This window comes from Epinephelus moara, chromosome 10 (genome assembly GCF_006386435.1).
Source record: "Epinephelus moara isolate mb chromosome 10, YSFRI_EMoa_1.0, whole genome shotgun sequence".
NCBI lineage: Eukaryota > Metazoa > Chordata > Actinopteri > Perciformes > Serranidae > Epinephelus > Epinephelus moara.
In genome coordinates this window covers 27238999-27257911 of record NC_065515.1, presented here as the reverse complement: position 1 = coordinate 27257911, position 18913 = coordinate 27238999, and the positions used below count along the sequence as shown (strand labels likewise).

At 40.0% G+C, this 18913-nt stretch overlaps 1 protein-coding gene across 1 annotated transcript in view; it reads left to right on the top strand.

Moving 5' to 3' along the window:
• Window positions 1-18913, top strand: part of LOC126397150 (ephrin type-B receptor 1-like) — a 121082-nt gene that overhangs the window by 52809 nt on the left and 49360 nt on the right. Inside the window, exons 6-8 of the mRNA XM_050055694.1 lie at window positions 6656-6811; window positions 14351-14613; window positions 18379-18454. Of these exons, the coding sequence (XP_049911651.1) occupies window positions 6656-6811; window positions 14351-14613; window positions 18379-18454 (495 nt within the window). The remainder of the gene's footprint in view (window positions 1-6655; window positions 6812-14350; window positions 14614-18378; window positions 18455-18913) is intronic.

Genomic DNA, 18913 nt, shown 5'->3' with positions numbered 1-18913 from the left:
ATCTAGAGATAACTAATAGAGAGAGAGAGCAAGACTTGTTGCCATGGTGACACACCCCATGTGTATGAGCAAGGTTGTACAATAAATGACCTTGACAAGCCAGATGTCTATCTGCCTATTCAAGATAAACACATGGACACACACACACACACACACACACACACACACAAAGGGAGGCACAAGCCATTGACGCTCCTTAAGAGACGACTTCAAAGAAAGGTAGATATCTGAATATAAAGAAACCAACAAAAAGGGAGAGTGACATAGACAGACACGGAAAATAAGGAGAGAGAAAGTGTCTGATGAAAAGAGAAGCTGAGTGAAGCAGTGGAAAAACTTGCTGAGGATAATTTGAATGTTTGAGAAATAGTAATGACTATTATATATTAAGGAATACATATATTCTGCAACAGCTTTAAAGGGCACAAGACTCTCAAAGGAGTGCACTACTGGTCAGTTTATACAGTTGCATGTAAAGAGCACTAGAGTCTTTCACACACAGCCTTCACAGCTTTTTACTCTTTTAAGTGTTTGGAGGCATTTTTATGCCTTTAATACAGACCGTAGAAAGATGACAGGAAATGAGGAAGCTACAGCTGCAACTTAGGCCCCTGGATGGAGTCAAACTAGGAACATTGAAGTTCATGGTCAGTGTCTTGACCCCTAAGCTACAGGTACGCCCCTCAGCTTTTTACTCTTAGGGTGTTTTCGGACCTAGAGTTGTCTTGCTTTGGTCCGAATCAAGGACTAACTTTGTCACAAAGTTGCATAATTGCCTAGAGTTGGTTCGTGTTCTCAAGGCAGCATTTACAAGCGGACCAGATCAAATGCCTTGCGTGAGAAAGCTGCTCTTGATTGGTCAGAAGTTCCATGCAGGAAAAATCCAGGAAGTAAACAAAATGTTAAAGAAGCGTACACTTGCAAGATAAATGCAACACTTTCTAATATCACAATGGAGGGACAACTAGGTGGGTTGATTTTAGTGCTGGTCATTGTGTGCTATATTGCCTGCATTGATCATTTTAGGCAAACCATACAGTTTGAAAACAAGGCGCCGAATGTGCATATTAAGGCAGTACAGGAGGAGGCGCATAGTACTATTTTTATAATGATTATAGAAATTTCCTAGAAAGGCATTTCCCAAAGAAAATGCATTAGTGCTGAAATCCATCTAAATACAGCATTATTTATATGCTGCCATTATGGCCGAATGTAGCCGTAGCGAATTCGCGGAACAGAAATCTTCAAATAACGTAAAAAATATCAGTCACATGAAGTCTATTCCAATATGTCAGCTGTAGAAGCAAACAATAAGCTGGTACGCATTTTTATCTTAGCACAACATACCTCATATTGGACAATTTCTCCAAATTTGCGGCCTCCACATGCAGCGGTTGTTAGCCAAAGCGTTAGCTTCCATAAACCGGATATAGTTCTCACTCCGACCGGTCCTATAAGAAACCAGTGCTTGCAATACGTTCCAAGGTACGTATTGAATATGCACAAACTGGCATTGGGGGAATACATACGCTATCTCGGCTGCAGTCTCAATGGAAGCGGTGTGATGTGAATTTGCGACAAGGTGATAATCCTCCGTAACTGTAACATGCTTATCCTGGTTTAACCCAAAAAAATGCGTAATGCGACTGCAGTTGTTTCGGATTGTTATCAGAACACAAACAACAAACAAACCGCACCAGAGTTTGTTTGTAACCACACAGAGACTACCTCATCAAGAAGGTCTCGATCTGGTTGTTTTGGTGCACACCCGAGCACAATTGCTGTGTTCACACCTGCCTAAAAGAACCGCACTCAGGGGGCAAACACTGACATATTTTCACCACATAAAGTTGTGAGGGTAATATGTTAGCAAACAGTTGCTTTTAAGGAGCAGCATTATCATTCATTTGAGTCTTGTTTCTGTCCATTTGGTGAATGTGAGACCAACAGTCACTCTGTAGCTCTGTTTTTGGTTTCTACCAACTCCTAAACGAATTATCAGACTCTTAAGCTGCTAAATGTCCCATTAAGTTCACCAGTTTGCCGCTAACTGTCACTGTCTGCCGTTTGGTGCTGAGCAGGTAGTGTACAGTTGAATTTTAGAGTTACTGCCTGCTGTGCCCCAAAAATGATGCTATGAAAGTAGGGAGAGGGAGCCTAAACAGCTGAACAACGAGATGAAACTCACGATAGATCTCAGCCATACGCCTCAGCACTCATTTGGTGGTTTGCATACTGTTCTAACTGCCTGATCTTTGCAGTCAAAGAAATACATTCTTGTGTAATTGCTCTTTAGGCCACCCCCAGTTTCTAAGTGGCACCAGCAAAAATAAAATTGGTCTCCTCTAGAAACAAGGACTCACAACCTACTTCACAGCACACCATGAGGAAAGGACACTCAGTGCAAAATGTGCAGTTCACTGATCTTACATAATTGTGAAGTGGCGAAACAGTTATACCATGCTATCATTTGGGGCCAGCGATGTATAAAGGCATTCACATTTAATACAAGCTTGATCAAGTCCTGCTGTATGATATGAAGTGTACTTCATATGTGAGATCAGAGTATATTTTTCAAGCTCTGGGGTTCATGTACGATGTAATATGCAGTAAAACATGGGGCCAAAGAACAGCATTGTAAATCACCTTAGAACAAAAGCATCAGCAAAACCAAGAAATAACAGTATAACATTTCAGGAGAGTGAACACCATAGAACAGTGCTGCAGAAATAGTGATACTGAGAGGGGAGGAAAAAACCCCAGCAGTTTCATTGTTCCCCTTATTCTCTACTTCTAAATTACTTTGTCTTTTCTCTTGTTTGTCTCCATTTTTGCTTTGTTTTTTCACTCTTAAACAAAACCTGCCTGACCCTTAAACCCTTGAACATTTGATTAAGTGACACTCTGAGGCTCTTAACTCGCTGGCACTTTGTCTCATTTACTTCTTTCACTTAATTCATGTTATCATTTGGACTTGCAGTTTGTACGGACTCTGTAAAAGCCTGCTCGTGCAGTCCTCCTCCGTCTTCCACCATAAATCTGTGTAACATTTGCATTTTGGTCTTACAAGCATCTCCGAGATAAAGTGAACATTCATTACAGCGGAGGAAGGGAAAACAAAGTGCTAAAGATTAATCAAAACTGGAAAAAAAGTAACATTTAAAACCCTCATTTGGTTTTCCTTCAGCCTTTTGGCAGAGCTTTCGTTTCAGTCTAATTTCTCATTTCACACCTCTCTGTTTCCCTGTTTGGCGTTTTTTATTTTACTTGTAGTCATAATTTAGAATGTGTTTGCCCTCACCCAAAAGGCACTTATGAAATCCCATGTGTGAATTAAAAGCAGGTGTCCTTCTGGGATACAAAGTACTCTGACGCAACATGCAATATATTTAACTTCAGATGTCTCACAGTGTCATGATGTTACATTTAATTTGTTTAGTGAATCTTAATTTCTTCAGCTTCAAACTAGATGTAAGACCTTCTTTTTTAGTACTCTGTCAGTCACACATTCAGCCGTAGTAGTGCAGCTGTGGTAGCGGTGTTCCTGCCGAAATTGCAGCTTTGAAGAGTTCAGTTGCTAACCTGCTTTCGAATGTTTAATGGGAAACATGAGCCACTATCAAAATGCTTTAAACAAGGCTCCTAATATTAAGCACTCCAGCCTGAAACATGAGCATGAACTCTTCCCGCACCTGATTAGATACAGTGTTGTTGAGCTGTCCTTGGGTTTTACTTGAGAGAGTAGAAAATTATAGCAGCTTCTCTGAGAGCTTTTACAGATTTCACTGATGCTGTGCTTTGTTTATTATGTGTACACTGTGCTACTATTTTGGCAAAGACCTCCTTGAAAAGGAGATAGTCTGATCTCAAGAGGCTCTTCTAGTAAAATAAAGGTTAAACTAATGTTCCCAGTAAACACACAGTTATGCAGCCCTGTTTGTGTTTCAAAAACATCTTTGAGGCAGCAGAGACATGACTGTTATGCATTAGCAGCTATTACTAACACACTGTGCTGATTTTGGTCAAAGAGCCTGTAAAATATATTGACAAAAGTAGTAGCAGCCATGATTTTAGTGTATGACATTATGTTCAGGCAAAGGTCTAGCTTTACTGCTATTGAAAAATTAATGCCAAGAATTAAAAATGCAACACTACTTTCAGCAGACCAGCTGGAAAAAAGGGGGATGATGCATACATCTGTGGCATCACAGAAACTCAGTGTCTTTAGATAAAAATACAGACAGTGGATTGGTGTGAATGGGCAGTACTGAGAAAGTGTAGGAATGGTTCTAAGTGAGCACTATTAGTTACTTTACTGTTTGTTTTTGGTGAAATTGCATTAATGTTTCCCGAAGATTTCCTGGGAAACAATGCACAACACATATTTATAACTGACCAGTGTTTAAAAGCCTATGAGTTTGCGCAGCTAATAGATTTGCTTGTAACAGACTGGTATTAAATGCACATGGTCCAGGGAAGGGAAAGACTCAGGTTTGACTCAGTTTGACCGATCTGCATGAAACTCGGTGAACATAATCTAGGGACCAATATCTAAAGTTCCCTCTTGGCAAAAGTTGGAAAACTTACTAAAACTGAGCTTCTATAAGGCAATGAATATTGCGGAGGGCGTGGCTCATCACATAAAGGTGTATAACATCTCAAGGGTTTCACCGATCAGCACGCAACTTTGTAGGCATATGACCACACATAATCTGAGGGGACCCCTCCATTATTGACCCCATCAAACAAAATGGGGGCGCTAGAGAGCTAATTTCTTATCTAGGCCTAACCGCCATATCGATTTTTACTAAACTTGGTAGATATGTAGAACAGGACGCCTCAAGGTGACTGGAGAAATTTTACTCTAATTGGCAACTGGGTGGCGCTATAACAACAGAAAAATGTTAAAAATGGCTAAAATGCGACCGATCGCTGTGGCTCCCCCTGTGGCTGAATGTTTGGGGGGTTTTTTTCTTCAAATTTTTGGTATGACTAAGTCATGGTATGGTATGCTGTACATAATCACGGAAACTGTCAGTGTGTCATTCTGTCAGTCAGTCATTCTGTCTGTCCCACGTTTTTCTACTCACTAATGTGGACAATCTATGTGAAACTGCACATAGGCATTGAGGATTGGCATAGGTAGAAGGTGACAAAGCTACCAATGGGTATGGACTAGTAATGTAATAAGTATGAATATAACATAAGAATTGTTGTGTTTTCTACCTGAGAATAAGCCATTTATATCTACATAGGGATGGTCCTTGTCCACTGAGATCACCATTTTGCACCGCCATGTTTTTACATTTGCTACATTCGCTCTTGATGAAGTCATTTGTGTTTTGGTATTGGCCACTGTGGTTAGCAGACCCTCATGACAAGCAGCATTGGAAAACACCGTTTTTTTTTAATGTGGAAGTGCTTTATTCTGCGTTTCTTCTTGTTTACTGGAGAGGAGAAGACCTCTGCAGATAATTCGGCTCCTGGAAAAACCTTCTTAACATCTTTATCATAAGTTATTGGAGAAAACAGGTGAGCACACAACGGCCCTGTCTTCAACATGCTAAACAGTGTCAAACAGGGCTTATTTCACTGTTTTAAATCACCAGGTTTGTTTGTTTGGAGAGTAGGAAACCTCAGCGGATAATTCAGCTCACAGTAAAAACCTTCTGAACATCTGGATCAGAAATCAGATTAGCATACATTTAGTTATCAGAGAAAGAAGGTGAGCACACATTAGCAGGTGCTGGGTGAGCAGCCCATCTGCGACGTGCCAAACAGCGTGGAAGAAACACTGATTTGTAACGTGAGATTTCTTTATTCAGTGTTTTTACTGGTTTTTATTCACCTGGGCTGTTTGCTTTGGAGAGGAAGAGACCTCTGCAGATAACTCGACTCTTGCTTAAAACCTCCTGAACAATGAACACAGATGGAATTCTAAGTGGGATAAGTTTCAGCTGGTTGCAATCTGCTATCACCACTAGACACCTAAATTTCCCTAAACCTTACACACTGTTCTTTTAACGAACTGAAACAGGGATGTGAGACAGGCATTGCCTTAATTTCACTACAGAAGTGGCACACTGACTCTAAACTCCAATACTGGGCTTGTTTTATCCCAAGAGGACGGCAGTGCAAATGATTAAAGTCCACACATGTATATAAAAGCCAAATAACAAGCCTGCTCAGTACGAGCCGTGCCTTGACAAATAAAAGTTGGATAAAGCGGGACATCGTATTTAAGAATTCCTATTTGTGTTTTGTATCATAAAGAATAATTCAGTTAATATTTATGGACAGAAACAACTGTGACCCAGATAAAGGAACCAGAGAAATGAAACCATAATCTACACCATAGATAATCAGCGTGTGTGGAAGTACACAAAATGTTTTTGTGTGTCTTGTCTGAACAAAATAATGTGCTTCTATCCCCAGAAAATCCCCCTCTGTGCTTTGTCAACCTCATACTACCAGTAATAACTCCACTGGTGTGGCGTCTTTCTAAAACAAAGTTTGCCAAATGTCTCGCAATCAAGACAAACAAAAGGCGCACAGACATAGCTTATTGGTCGTGTTTCATTCATGTTCAGGAGGCTGAGTTGTGTCTTGTTTTTTTATGTGTTTCTCCCCCCTCTCTCTCTCTCCTTTCCTTTAGCTTGCCCTCAGGGCACCTTTAAGTCGTTCCAGGGGGCAGGATTATGTCAGCAGTGTCCGCTCAACAGTCGCTCCACCATCGAGGCCGCAACCCTCTGCGGTTGTCGCAACGGCTATTACCGTGGAGACATGGACAAACCAGAGGACGTGTGTACCAGTAAGTCAGTCTCTCTCTGTCTCACACACACACACACACACACACACAAACATAGTGGTTGACATCACCGACAGTCCAATATCTCATCATTGAATTAAAGGCCAATATTTCCTTTGATTTATCATCCCAACATTAATTTCATGCACCTCATTCAGAGCAAGTGTGCCGCACTGTTCCTGTCCTTGTTTGGGGATTTGGGGAGCAGTAAGTAATAACACTGCCACACTCCTCAGGCTTTCCATTGAAGTGAATATGTGTTTAGCATGTCGAAGAGGCTATATTGCTATGCAAGGCGAGGCGCAGAGTTTGGAAAACGCTGCCTCTCCGTTCCACAGAGAGATGGTGTAAGTAGGTTGAGACATGAATCATTTTTGGACTGTCTCTGTAGCTAGTCTCAAATTGTGAAACTGTGTGTATGTGAGAGTGTGTATGTCTGTGTCTGTGTGTGCATTTGCGCACGTCCTTGTGACCTGGATATAACTTCATGCTTTTTCCGAGGCTAAAAAAGCTCTGGTTCATTCATGGGCTGATCATTATTTTACTGTTGTACATTCATGAATGAATTTGCAACATTCTGTCAGAAGAATATATGAAGATAACCCAAAAACTGTGAAAATAAAACAGTTTTCTTGCAGTGTGATTGCAGGAATCATGACAGTGAATGTTGGTGAAGCCCTACTTTTAACCCTGTTTTCATCTTTAGAGCTGGTTTTCATCTCTTCCTTGTAGTTTGTGTTTTTGTCAGGGTTGAGCTTCCAGTGTTGACTAATTTTATACAAACTCATTCAGCTGCAAACAGTTTGGATGTTTTACCACACCTGTAGTTTGGTTCAGTTGGTGAAGACCAAGGGTAAACAATGGTACATTGTGCCTTTTACTTCTAGCTTGTTTTGTGTTAGTAATGGATGATTACAAATAGGGCTGCAACTAACGATTATTTTCATTGTCGACTAATCTGTTGATTATTTCTTCGATTAGTCAGCTAATCATTTTATCGAAAAATGTGTTAAAATGTTGAAACATGTCGGTCTGTCTCTCCCAAACCCCCAAATTATGTCATCTAATGTCTTGTTTCGAACTCACGCCAAAGGGTCTTAGTTCACAGTCACGGGAGAGTGTGTAAAGCTGCCAATATTTAAACGTAAGAAGCTGCAATAAGAGTATTTTGGGGTACTTTTATAGTACTTTTCTATGAAAAATGACTCAAACCGATTAGTCGACCACTGAAATAGTCACCGATTATTTTAATAGTCGATTGGTCATCGATTAGTCAACTAATCGTTGCAGCCCTAATTACAAATGAACCAACAGATGTTAACATGAAGTCATATGTTGTTGTTAAAGTTGTTCTGCCACCAATACTAGTTTCCAAAATGCCTTTGATTTATGCTATATGATGGTCAAAAAGAGCTTAGGAAGAAATAATTGATTCTTCATGTTAAAAGTAAAGACCCCAGCTGGACCTCAGATGGGTAGAGGCAGGATGAAAAAGAGATATGTTGTACCAACATAGTAAGGGGGAATAGTTGTTGGCATCCATGATTCACTCACCTTTTAACAAGAAACTGCTAAAATACATGGATTTCACTTCCTGATGTATCGGGGTTGATCCCTGGATTCACCTACTGACATACAAATGTGTTACCATGGTTACCAGAAGTATAGCCTATGCGGTATAGATCCCTTTCTTGATAGTGACCAATCAGCAGATAGAGTTTATTTGGTAATACTTTACTTGAGAGTATCTAAGGGTGACATGACACTGTCATAACTATGACATGACACAGTCATGAACCTGTCATAAGCATTATGTACATGTCATAAACATTTATAACTGCTGTCATTAAGTGTCATTCGGTTTTCGTAATGACAAGTTGACATTGTTTGGGTTGTCTTGATTATGACAACTTGACATTAATTAAAGTGACATTAACAGAAGTTGACTTTGTCATGACAAGTTAACATTAAATTTGTTGGGGATGTCCTTTTTAATTAATGTCAAGTTGTCATAATCAAGACAACCCAAACAATGTCAACCTGTCATTGCAAAAAACAAATGACACTTAATGACAGCAGTCATAAACCTTTATGACATGTACATAATGTTTATGACAAGTTCATGACAGTGTCATGTCATAGTTATGACAGTGTCATGTCACCCTTATGTAGATACCTTCAAGTAAAGTGTTACCGTTTATTCTTGGATTACCATCAAACAAACAAACAAACAAACCACACTTGGAAGCAAGAACCAACTTTTCAGGCCATATTTGTTCAGTTGTTCTGTTTGCCCTACAGTTCGATGGATAGCTTCCTCTCCGGTCTATATAAATCGAACCAAAAGGTCAAATGCACCAAAGGGTTGGTGTGAAAGTAGCCTGAGAGGCATAATCAATGTTGTTGTAAACTAGTGACATCATGATCCATGAAAACATCCATAGAGGCAATAAATAAAGTGATTTGTCACCCACAGATGTAATCCAGCTCATTTCATGCCTCACACTAAAAACTCATATGGCTGGGGCTACATGCTGCAATATGTGTGATTGTTTTTATTCCTTTACTTGTATTGCAATCAAACCGTGTCGCTACTGATCATCTGTTGAAATGATTTGAAGAAATGAAAATGATTTTTGCCACAGTGTTTATGGAACAATTTATGGGGTTAACCTATTCTGACAACAAAGAAAAGACATGAAAAGCCTCACCTCAAACAGCAACAGCACACTCTCAAATTGATGCTGACAGAAGAAAAAAAAATCTACTTTCCCAGTGAAAAGGTGTCAGGTGTCAACCTACTCAGCCTACACAGCTCTGTGAATTACCTTGGTACTTTCAATTCAAGGGCAAAAACAAATTGAGTCACAAGTTTGTTTGTTATTTCAAACATAACAGCAATAAAAAAAGAAGAGTGAAAACTCTGAAAAACTGTGATAGAACTTCAATATATGGAGGAGCTTCGGCTTATTTTTATTTGGTATAAACTCAATCAGATATAAAATCACATCAGTGAAATGGAAGAGTGAGCGTGCAGTGTGCGGATAGGTGCCTGACAGAAAATCATTCCCTCAACATGCCTCATGGGCTGCATAGGTACGGAGAAGGTGTGGGTGTATGTGTGTGGAGCTTTTTTTTTGTTTGTTTTTTTTGGAGTGTATTTTTGTGTACAGGTCAGATTGATTCTACAAAAGCCACTTATAACACAGTGAGGAAGTGCAGGTTGGAGACTGCAGCACAGGTAACTCTTTGAAGTGGAGCAGTTTTTATTGCCGCAGCAGTAAAAGTGGTCAATTTAGAATGTGATTATTACCCCTTTTCTTTCATTTTTGTGTCATAATGTTTATGTGTGATCTCTGTGGGTGTCTGACAGTATAAAAGATTTTGTATTTATGATATCCAGATCTAAACATGTGCAGATTATGCACATGTCTTCTTGAGGTATGTTTGTGCCTTCTTGAGGTAACTCTCTGTCTTTATTGGTCATTTTGTGCCACTTTGTTGTCATTTTGTGTCTTCTGGCTGTTTTGTGTCTCTTTTTAGTGATGTTGTGTGTCACTGTGGTTGTTAAGCCTATTTTTGTAAATATTCTGTGTCTCTCTGCAGTTCCTTTCCATCTCTTTTGATCTTTCTCTGTCTCTTTGAGGTAATTTGTTCCTTTCATGTCATTTGAGTCTTGTCATTTGAGTCTCATTTGTGTCACTTTATAATCATTTGTTGTCTTTCTGAGGTAATTGTGGGTCTTTTTATAGGTGTTTTGTGTCTCTCTAAAATCATTTGGTGTCCATTTCAAGTACTTTGGGATCTTTTTTCGGTCATTTTGTGTCACCTTGTAGGCATTTTGTGTATCTTTGTGGTTATTTTGTGTCTTTTTATAGTCATTTTGTGTCACTTTATAATCATTTGGTGTCCGTTTCAGGTAATTGTGGTGCTTTTTTGGTCATTTTGTGTCTCCTTGTAGTTGTTTTATGTCTTTTTATAGGCGTTTTGTGTCTCTTTAAAATCATTTGGTGTCCGGTTCAGGTAATTTTGTGTCTTTTTTCTGCCATTTTGTGTGACATTGTAGGCATTTAGGGCTTCTTTGTGGTTATTTTGTGTCTTTTCATAGTCATTTTGTGTCTCTTTAAAATCATTTGGTGTCTGTTTGAGGTCATTTTGTGCCACCTTGTAGTCATTTTTGTCTCTTTGTAGTTGTTTTGTGTCTTTTTTGGTCATTTCGTGTCACCTTGTCTTCATTGTGTGTCTCCTTGTGGTTGTTTTGTGTCTTTTTATAGGAGTTTTGTGTCTCCTTAAAATCATTTGGTGTCTGTTTGAGGTAATTTTGTGCCACCTTGTAGTCATTTTTGTCTCTTTGTAGTTGTTTTGTGTCTTTATATGGATGTTGTGCTGGTTTTCGTAGTTATTTTGTGTTCCTTCGCCTCTCTTTGTGGTCTTTTTGTGATTCTTGTGGTAATTTTAAGTATCTTCCAGGTCAATGTGTGTTAATTTGAGACATTTTGAAGGTGATGGCCAGTGGGGTCCTTGACACTTGGCCTCTGGGCCTGTACTTGGTAGGAATGTTCAATAATCCATCTGTGGATCCAAAGTAAGATTTAGTGAATATCTACTTCAGTCATTGTGTGTGTGTATAATGATGAATGCACAGTTTCTGACAGATCTTCTCTTTGAGTAGAAATGTTTATAAGATGATGCTACTTTGATTTCCAACCTGTCACTGATTGTTAGCACTTGCAGCGTGGGTGTGATACACACATATGCTTTCAGGGCCATCTCAGACGTTTCTCACAATTTAACATATGCCAAGGTTGAATATCCATTTTTTTCCTCCAACATGTCGCGTGGGTATAGGCTTTTGTGTGTGTAGTTGGTTTGTGATGTGTGTGAACACTCAAGGAAAAGTGAACCCGCTAGGTTTAACCTTGTGAAAACTCTGGGTGTTCGTCTAAGACTCGCTGTAACACCCTAAAAGCCAGAGTTTCTCCCCATGATCAAAGAGATGAGCTGACAGAAAAGAAGGGAGCCAGCAAGAGAGAGAAACTGAGTGAGTGAGCGAAGAGTGACAGACAAAAAGATTCTCTGGCTGGCGGTGAGCTGTTAGGTCACCCCCTGACTGTTAGAGACAGGGTTGGCTGAATTACCTACATCTGTACAAGCAATACTGGTTGGAAACTGCACTTGGAAACTATGCATGGAGGCAAAAAGAAACCAATGTTTAAACTTTGAAAACTGACAACCCCTGAGTTGATATCTGTAAAATAAAAGTAAAGTAATCATCCTCATATTCACTGGTCAGTCTGCAAAAAGGCAAATCTTAGCTTAGAGCACTCTAAGCTAAGATTTGGTTCTTAACTTTTTCTGTAGCCAGGAGTGTGTACTACTGTCCAAACTCTAATGCAAAAATATAATCCTGGCAAACAGGGTGAAGCAGAAGTTCCTCAAATACCCAAAATAGGATGGGACAGAATGTTCTTTCCTGCTGCAGACCCCATGGGTGTAAGAAGTATTCAGCTTCATCAGATTGACCTTATGTTTTGCATGTAAACTAAGACTGCAACTAATTAGTATTTTCATTATTGATCAATGTTTGGTGCATAAAATGTCAGAGAAATGTGAAAAATATGGATCACAATTTCCCAAAGCCCAAGTTGAAACATTCAGACATTTTGTCCAAAAAACCATTCATAACCCAAAGATATTAAGTTGTCTATCATAAAGGACAAAGAAAACCAGCAGATATTCACATTTGATATGCCAGAGCCTCTGAATTTTGGCATTTTAAAATTGGAATTAAAATATGAAAGATTAATCACTTGGAGGAAAAAAGTAACAGCTGCACACTTAATCAATGCCACAAAACTTGAATGGAGAAATTCTACTTGGATCTTCGTCAGGTCAGAATTTGTGTGAAGTTGAAACCATGTCCATATTTATAGATAGTGCACACCAGTAGGCTGAGAAGCTCAATGATGGCAGATGTGGTTAACTATCTAAACCACTCAGGTGGTAAAAGAAATTGACAAACAATTTAATAAGATACATTTAAAAAAATGTTTAAAAAAGGAGGCATAGTGGTGCTGTGGTTAGCATTGTCGAACCCAGGGTGGGGGGTTTGAACCTTGTTAGGGGAGCCCTTCTGTGCAGAGTTTGTACGTATCCCCGTGGGTCTTCTCCGGGTACTCTGGCTTCCTCCCACAATCCCAAGACATGCAGGTTAATTGGTGACTCTAAATTGTCCGGTGTGAATATGAGTGTGAATGGTTGTCTGTCTCTACTGTATGTGTCAACCCTGTGATAGTCTGGTTACCTGTCCACTGTGTACCCCGCCTCTCGCCCAATGACAGCTGGGATAGGCTCCAGCCCCTCGTGACCCCTACCAGGATAAGCGGTTATGAGAAATGCATGGGGAAAGGTTATACAGAGACTATATTACAAAATATCAAACATATATCTAAATTTATAAAGCATCATACCACATCATGGCATCATACTTTATTTTAGTCTACATTACCTGCGTGCAAACATTTATTTTCTTAAACTAGAGGCAAAACACAAGAAATCTTAAACACATGGAGAGAAACTGGGTCTCAGTCACCCTTAAAAAATCAGTTATGTAGGTCAAATCCAATAAGGAGAAAAAGCACACCTGTTATATTAATGAAAAAATTAAATTTTTACAAATGTGTGTGTCTGGTTCAGGTTGAAAGTCTTGCACTTGCATGATGTGCATATAATTAATCTCCCTCAAAAGATTACTCACCGACAGAATTGTTAACCATTCATTTTCTGTTGACCGACTAATTGATTAACTGTGTTTGCTCTAATGTCAAGTCTTAGAAAGCAGTATAATCATAAATAATTGCTAGTAACTATACTGCCTTTTGATACATATTTCCCTGTGGAATGTAAAGACATAGAGGTGTAAAGTTGTACCTCAGCTGTTTCTGAAGTTAGTACCGGTAGACTTCTTAAGTTAATGTTTTTTGCCTCCTTTGGCAGCCCCAGTTAAAGGGTGTATTCCTATATCTGAGCCACGGGACACAAACTGTTTTATGGTTGTATTTTACATCATTTCCGTAATAGGTCAGACTTGTTTATGGAAAAGACTGTGGGTAACAGCACAGTGATACTCTAGCTTCTGTACAAACAAACCAGTAAATCTGATATGGCGCCATCCCATCACACATTTATGTTACTGACAGTGTGAGACATCTTGGCCTGCTAGTAACTGTAATATTATATCAGCTGAAACATTTCCAGACAGTTTATTGCACACACACACAGTGATATTCTGCACATCCGACAGCTTTCTTAGCTATAAAATGCCAGATATCCTGCGATAATAAAAAAGTAGCCATATATAATCCATTAGTAGGCACTGCTTAATGGAAAACCAAATTATTTTCTCAAGTGCTTACCATAATGAAGTTTGATTGCGTCCAGGTGTGAAGTAGTGATTTGCTTTAAATTGACAGACCCTCGAGCAGACACAGGAAACATGTGCTTTCAGTGTCAATCCTTTAACCTCCAATCATCTCCCTCTAGGTGTCCCTTCTGCTCCTCGCAACGTGGTCTCAGTTGTCAACCAGACGTCGGTGCAGCTGGAGTGGCACCCACCTCGTGACACCGGGCACCGTGACGACCTGTCATATAATGTGTTGTGCCGCCGGTGCCACAGCAGCGAGCGTCGGGCGTGTCAGCCATGTGATGACAGCGTGGTGTTTGTTCCAGGCAAGCAAGGGTTGAAGGAAACAAGGGTGGAGATCAGCAAGCTGCGGGCCCACACATCATACACCTTCGAAATACAGGTTTGTTCATTGGGCAGAGAGAAGCGCCTTTTATTTATTCATGCATGCTGCTCGGTGTTGTGAAAGGAACACTCAAATGGAAATCTTTATTTTAAGTATCACGCTTACTCCCTTTAGGCTTATAAGGTGTGTTGAAAGTTAACTTGCCTCTTCTGTAGTTAGGTTTGGATTCACAACAGATGCAAAGGACACGGATGGCTACCCAGAATCACAGCAAGAAAATGTGTCAACATGTATCAAAGACCTTTAAGAAACTTCTCAAACTCTTCCCGCAGCATTATTCACACCTCTTCTGTTGATCTGTATTTTTCTTCACAACTTTATAGCTACATACGCAGTTCTTCACAACACTCTTGCCTCCTCAAAGCTCTAAAGCGACGCAGCAGGAACAGTATTGGCAAAGAGACTCTGCCCTGGCTGAGGGTCGTCAGTGAAATGCATTGGAACTGTTGTGAATCCAGGATATTTACAGCTTCCGCCCTCCACGAAGAAGCAAGTACCAAACCTTACAAAACCACCTTGTAAGGCAACAGATGGCAGTTATATCAGTGGAGAAGTCCTTTAATATTTTCACACCACTTACGTTAAAATGTAACTTTTACAAAGCTGGATAATCATCAAAATATAAAATTACCCCTCAAAGGAGTAGTTAGATTTTATGCTAAAATATACTAAAAACAACCTTGGTGCTTAGTGTGTTGTCAACTGTTATTTTAAAATGCAAATAGCTGCCAGATATTCGCCCTGGTGCCCAAGGATACAGAGGCTACACACAGTAGATGCTTGCTGACACTGAGGCTTTTATGCACAATTTCCAGTTATATCAATGCTCTCTCAAAACACAAGGCCACCCTGATGCTCATAAAGCCAGCGCGATGGTGGACCTTCAATCTTCTACTATCAGCTGCCACACTGTAACCATCAAGGCTGGGTGTCTAAATCAAGGTCACCAGCGTTGTAATTGTTAAAGGAAGGAAGCGTGTTACTTTATCGTCTCTATTAAGTCCCTGATTTTGAAATCTCGCCCAATCTTGCACTTAAAATATGAACAGTTCTCCTTCTGGTAAACGTCAAAGTTCAGTGGACCTATTAATAATAAAAGAGGATTTTTGTAGGATTACAGCATGTACAGTAGCTCATGATTCTTTACTAGATCTACTCAACAGTGTGGCCTGGTGTGTGAACAGATCCATTTTGAAAGCAGTCTGTTGTGGGACGGACAGATCAATAATGATGTATGAATGAGTGACCAAAACACTGACCTGATTGTTAATGCATTGATTGTAATTTGATGTGTTTACTGAAAGCAGCCACCATTAAACACAGAGCTGAATATCCATTGAGATATCAGTCCAGCTTCCCAAAATTAAATTATCCACCAAGGGGATATGCTAACAGCTATTTAAACAAAATAAACAGTAACATTAAAGTGGTGTGTCACCTTGACTTGCATGACTAGATTATAGAATTATTAATGTCTTTATGAAATACTCACTGATGAAATGTAAGTATGTTTTTTTTATATTTTGACAAAACTGATGTTTTTGAATCTTCAGAAGCTCAAGAAAAGGGCAAACACAATAAAATGTGAAATGACAAAGAAATAAACAAAGCAATGTAGAATCCGAGCTCCGAATAAGCCATTAAGCTAGCGTCACTAATTACCACGCCTTTGTTTAATGATTTGCTGTGACTGAAGACATTGTTCCAACCGTCAAAATGATTAACCGAGCTCATGACAAACAATATGTGGCAGCTAATTAGGTGGTCTTTAAAACGCACTCGGAACCTGTTAATTGTGTCTTTGTGTTGGTGAGAAGAGAGAGACGGTGAGACTTTACAGTTTCATGAAGACCGTGGCAGCGTTTTTGCAGTGAAATGAAAACCATCACATTATTGCTGATAATTGACTTTTTATTGAGTCCCTCCCATGAACAGTGATCGTCCAATCATAGCTTAGCAGCTGGAATTCTGCATGGCTGTAGTCAGAGTGATGACCCGATATAATTTGGAGGCTGGTGTATTTTTTTTTTTATCATAATAGAATCCAAAAACACAAGAGTGTAGGGAAAGCAGTGTGTTGATTTGCTCTAATTTAACCTACTCTAGTTGGCATGTCCAGCTAACTAGCCTACTACCTACAAGACATATTTCCCCACCGTGTGACCTGGACTGCTATTGTATCAGAGTGTAGGTGTAACATCAGCAGCTTTGTCTTGCTCTTTAGATAGAAGGAAATATCAATTTGTAATAATTTACATTTACTTTATCGTGCTGAAATACAAGAACAATGCTGTTTCTTTATTTCCATGTCTCCTACATGGATCATCACTTGTAGAAGTTGCACGTTTTTTGCCTTTAGCCCTATGTATGTTTCCTTTGAATGCATATTAAACATCCATTTACAGAGTTCTCCTTTTAAAATTAGTTGGCAGGAAATACTAAAAAGTCAGTCTATGAGTTTTCAACCAACTAAGTGTTAATTTCAGCTGGTAAAATTAGTTGCTGGCTAGAAACAAGGAGCCTGGAGGTTATTAATATAACCAACGTTCTCTGAGGGATGGAACTGAGGTACAACATGTATGTATGCGTCCGTGTGTACCAACCGAAAGGGAACTGCTTTTGTCTACCTCTGTCGGAAATCAAGTGCCTATTGTTTTAAGAATTACCAAAGCCTAATTTATGGTAGGGTGCACAGCTCTTTTGAAGGGTGTTGCTCGACAGTAATTCAAGAGCTGTGCAACATTTTCAATTTATGATTTGACAAAAGGGCGGCACGGTGGTGTGGTGATGAGCACTGTTGCCTCACAGCAAGAGGGTTCCCGGTTCGATCCCGGGTGTGGGAGCCCTTCTGTGCAGAGTTTGCATGTTCTCTCCGTGTCAGCGTGGGTTCTCTCCGGGCACTCTGGCTTCCTCCCACAGTCCAAAGACATGCAGATTGGGGACTAGGTTAATTGATAACTCTAAATTGTCCGTAGGTGTGAATGTGAGCGTGAATGGTTGTCTGTCTCTATGTGTCAGCCCTGCGATAGTCTGGCGACCTGTCCAGGGTGTACCCTGCCTCTCGCCCAGTGTCAGCCGGGATAGGCTCCAGCCCCCCGTGACCCTCAAGAGGATGAAGCGGTTAGAAGATGGATGGATGGATGGATGGATGGATTTGACAAAAAAAATTTACCCATCTTCTTCTGACAGCTGTTTGTTTTTTGTCTTGATTTCTGCTACTTTGTGTCTTTTGCATTTAATTAATTAGTTAATTAAGTGAGTTAATTAAAGAGAAAGAGATTTTAAACTCACTTCTACTCAAAAGACAGCAGCTGCGCAAGGAAAAGAGGGGGTCAGTGCATCCATTAAACCACACAAGGGAGCTACAGGGTGTATATGTTTTGGTCCAACAAATGCAGGACATGGACGGAGAGTCATGCTTTTGGATTTTTTTTTAAATCTCCAAGTTTTCTGAAGTTACAGAATTGTTCAGTCAAATGTTAGTGTGATGCAATGTGACTACCCATTCATATTGCGCGACAAAATATGACAATGTCTTTTTTGTCTAAAATACATCATTTCTGTGGAGCGCCCACCAAAAGTGTTGTGCAACCTTCATGAATCAGGTTTAAGTCTTTTGTGCATCTAACCTGCCACTGCTAATAGTGTAAACTGCACATGTGCTTTGTGAGAACAGAAAGCTTGACAGGCCTAGCAACAGTAACTAAGAGAGTTAACGTCTGTGAGGTGGAATAGCTGACCATTACACTTTTTACTCCACAGGCAGTCAACGGAGTCTCCAACAAGAGCCCTTACCCCGCCCAGCAACTGTCAATCAACATTACAACCAATCAGGCTGGTGAGTGTGGAAGTGCAGAAGCTGTGTGCATGTGTGTGAAAACATCTGTGTATGTGTGTGTAAGCATGCCCTGGGGCACAGTGGATTATGCGAGGGAGGGATGGCTAGGGGGATAAAGGAAATTGAGCTACAGCTTTTTAATTCATAAAACATGTTATAAGCTTGTCATCTCTCTCCCTCTGTCTCCCTTTCGCTCCCCTCTCCTCTGTCTTTCCTGCACATCCGCAGCTTTCATCCTGTTTTCCTCTTTTCCCTCTGCCTCTCTCTGTCTCTGTTCCCTTTTTCTTGCCTTTATCCCCTCTCCCTGCCCTCCCCTCTCTCCGTCTCTGACAGTGTAAGTCTTAGAGACTATAAAGTGAGCTGAGTTACTGCTCCATCAATACTTTATAGAGACAGACACAAGTGATATTTCCACCGCTACCCAAATTTAGATTTAAAAGCCGCTTTGCTCTGATGGAA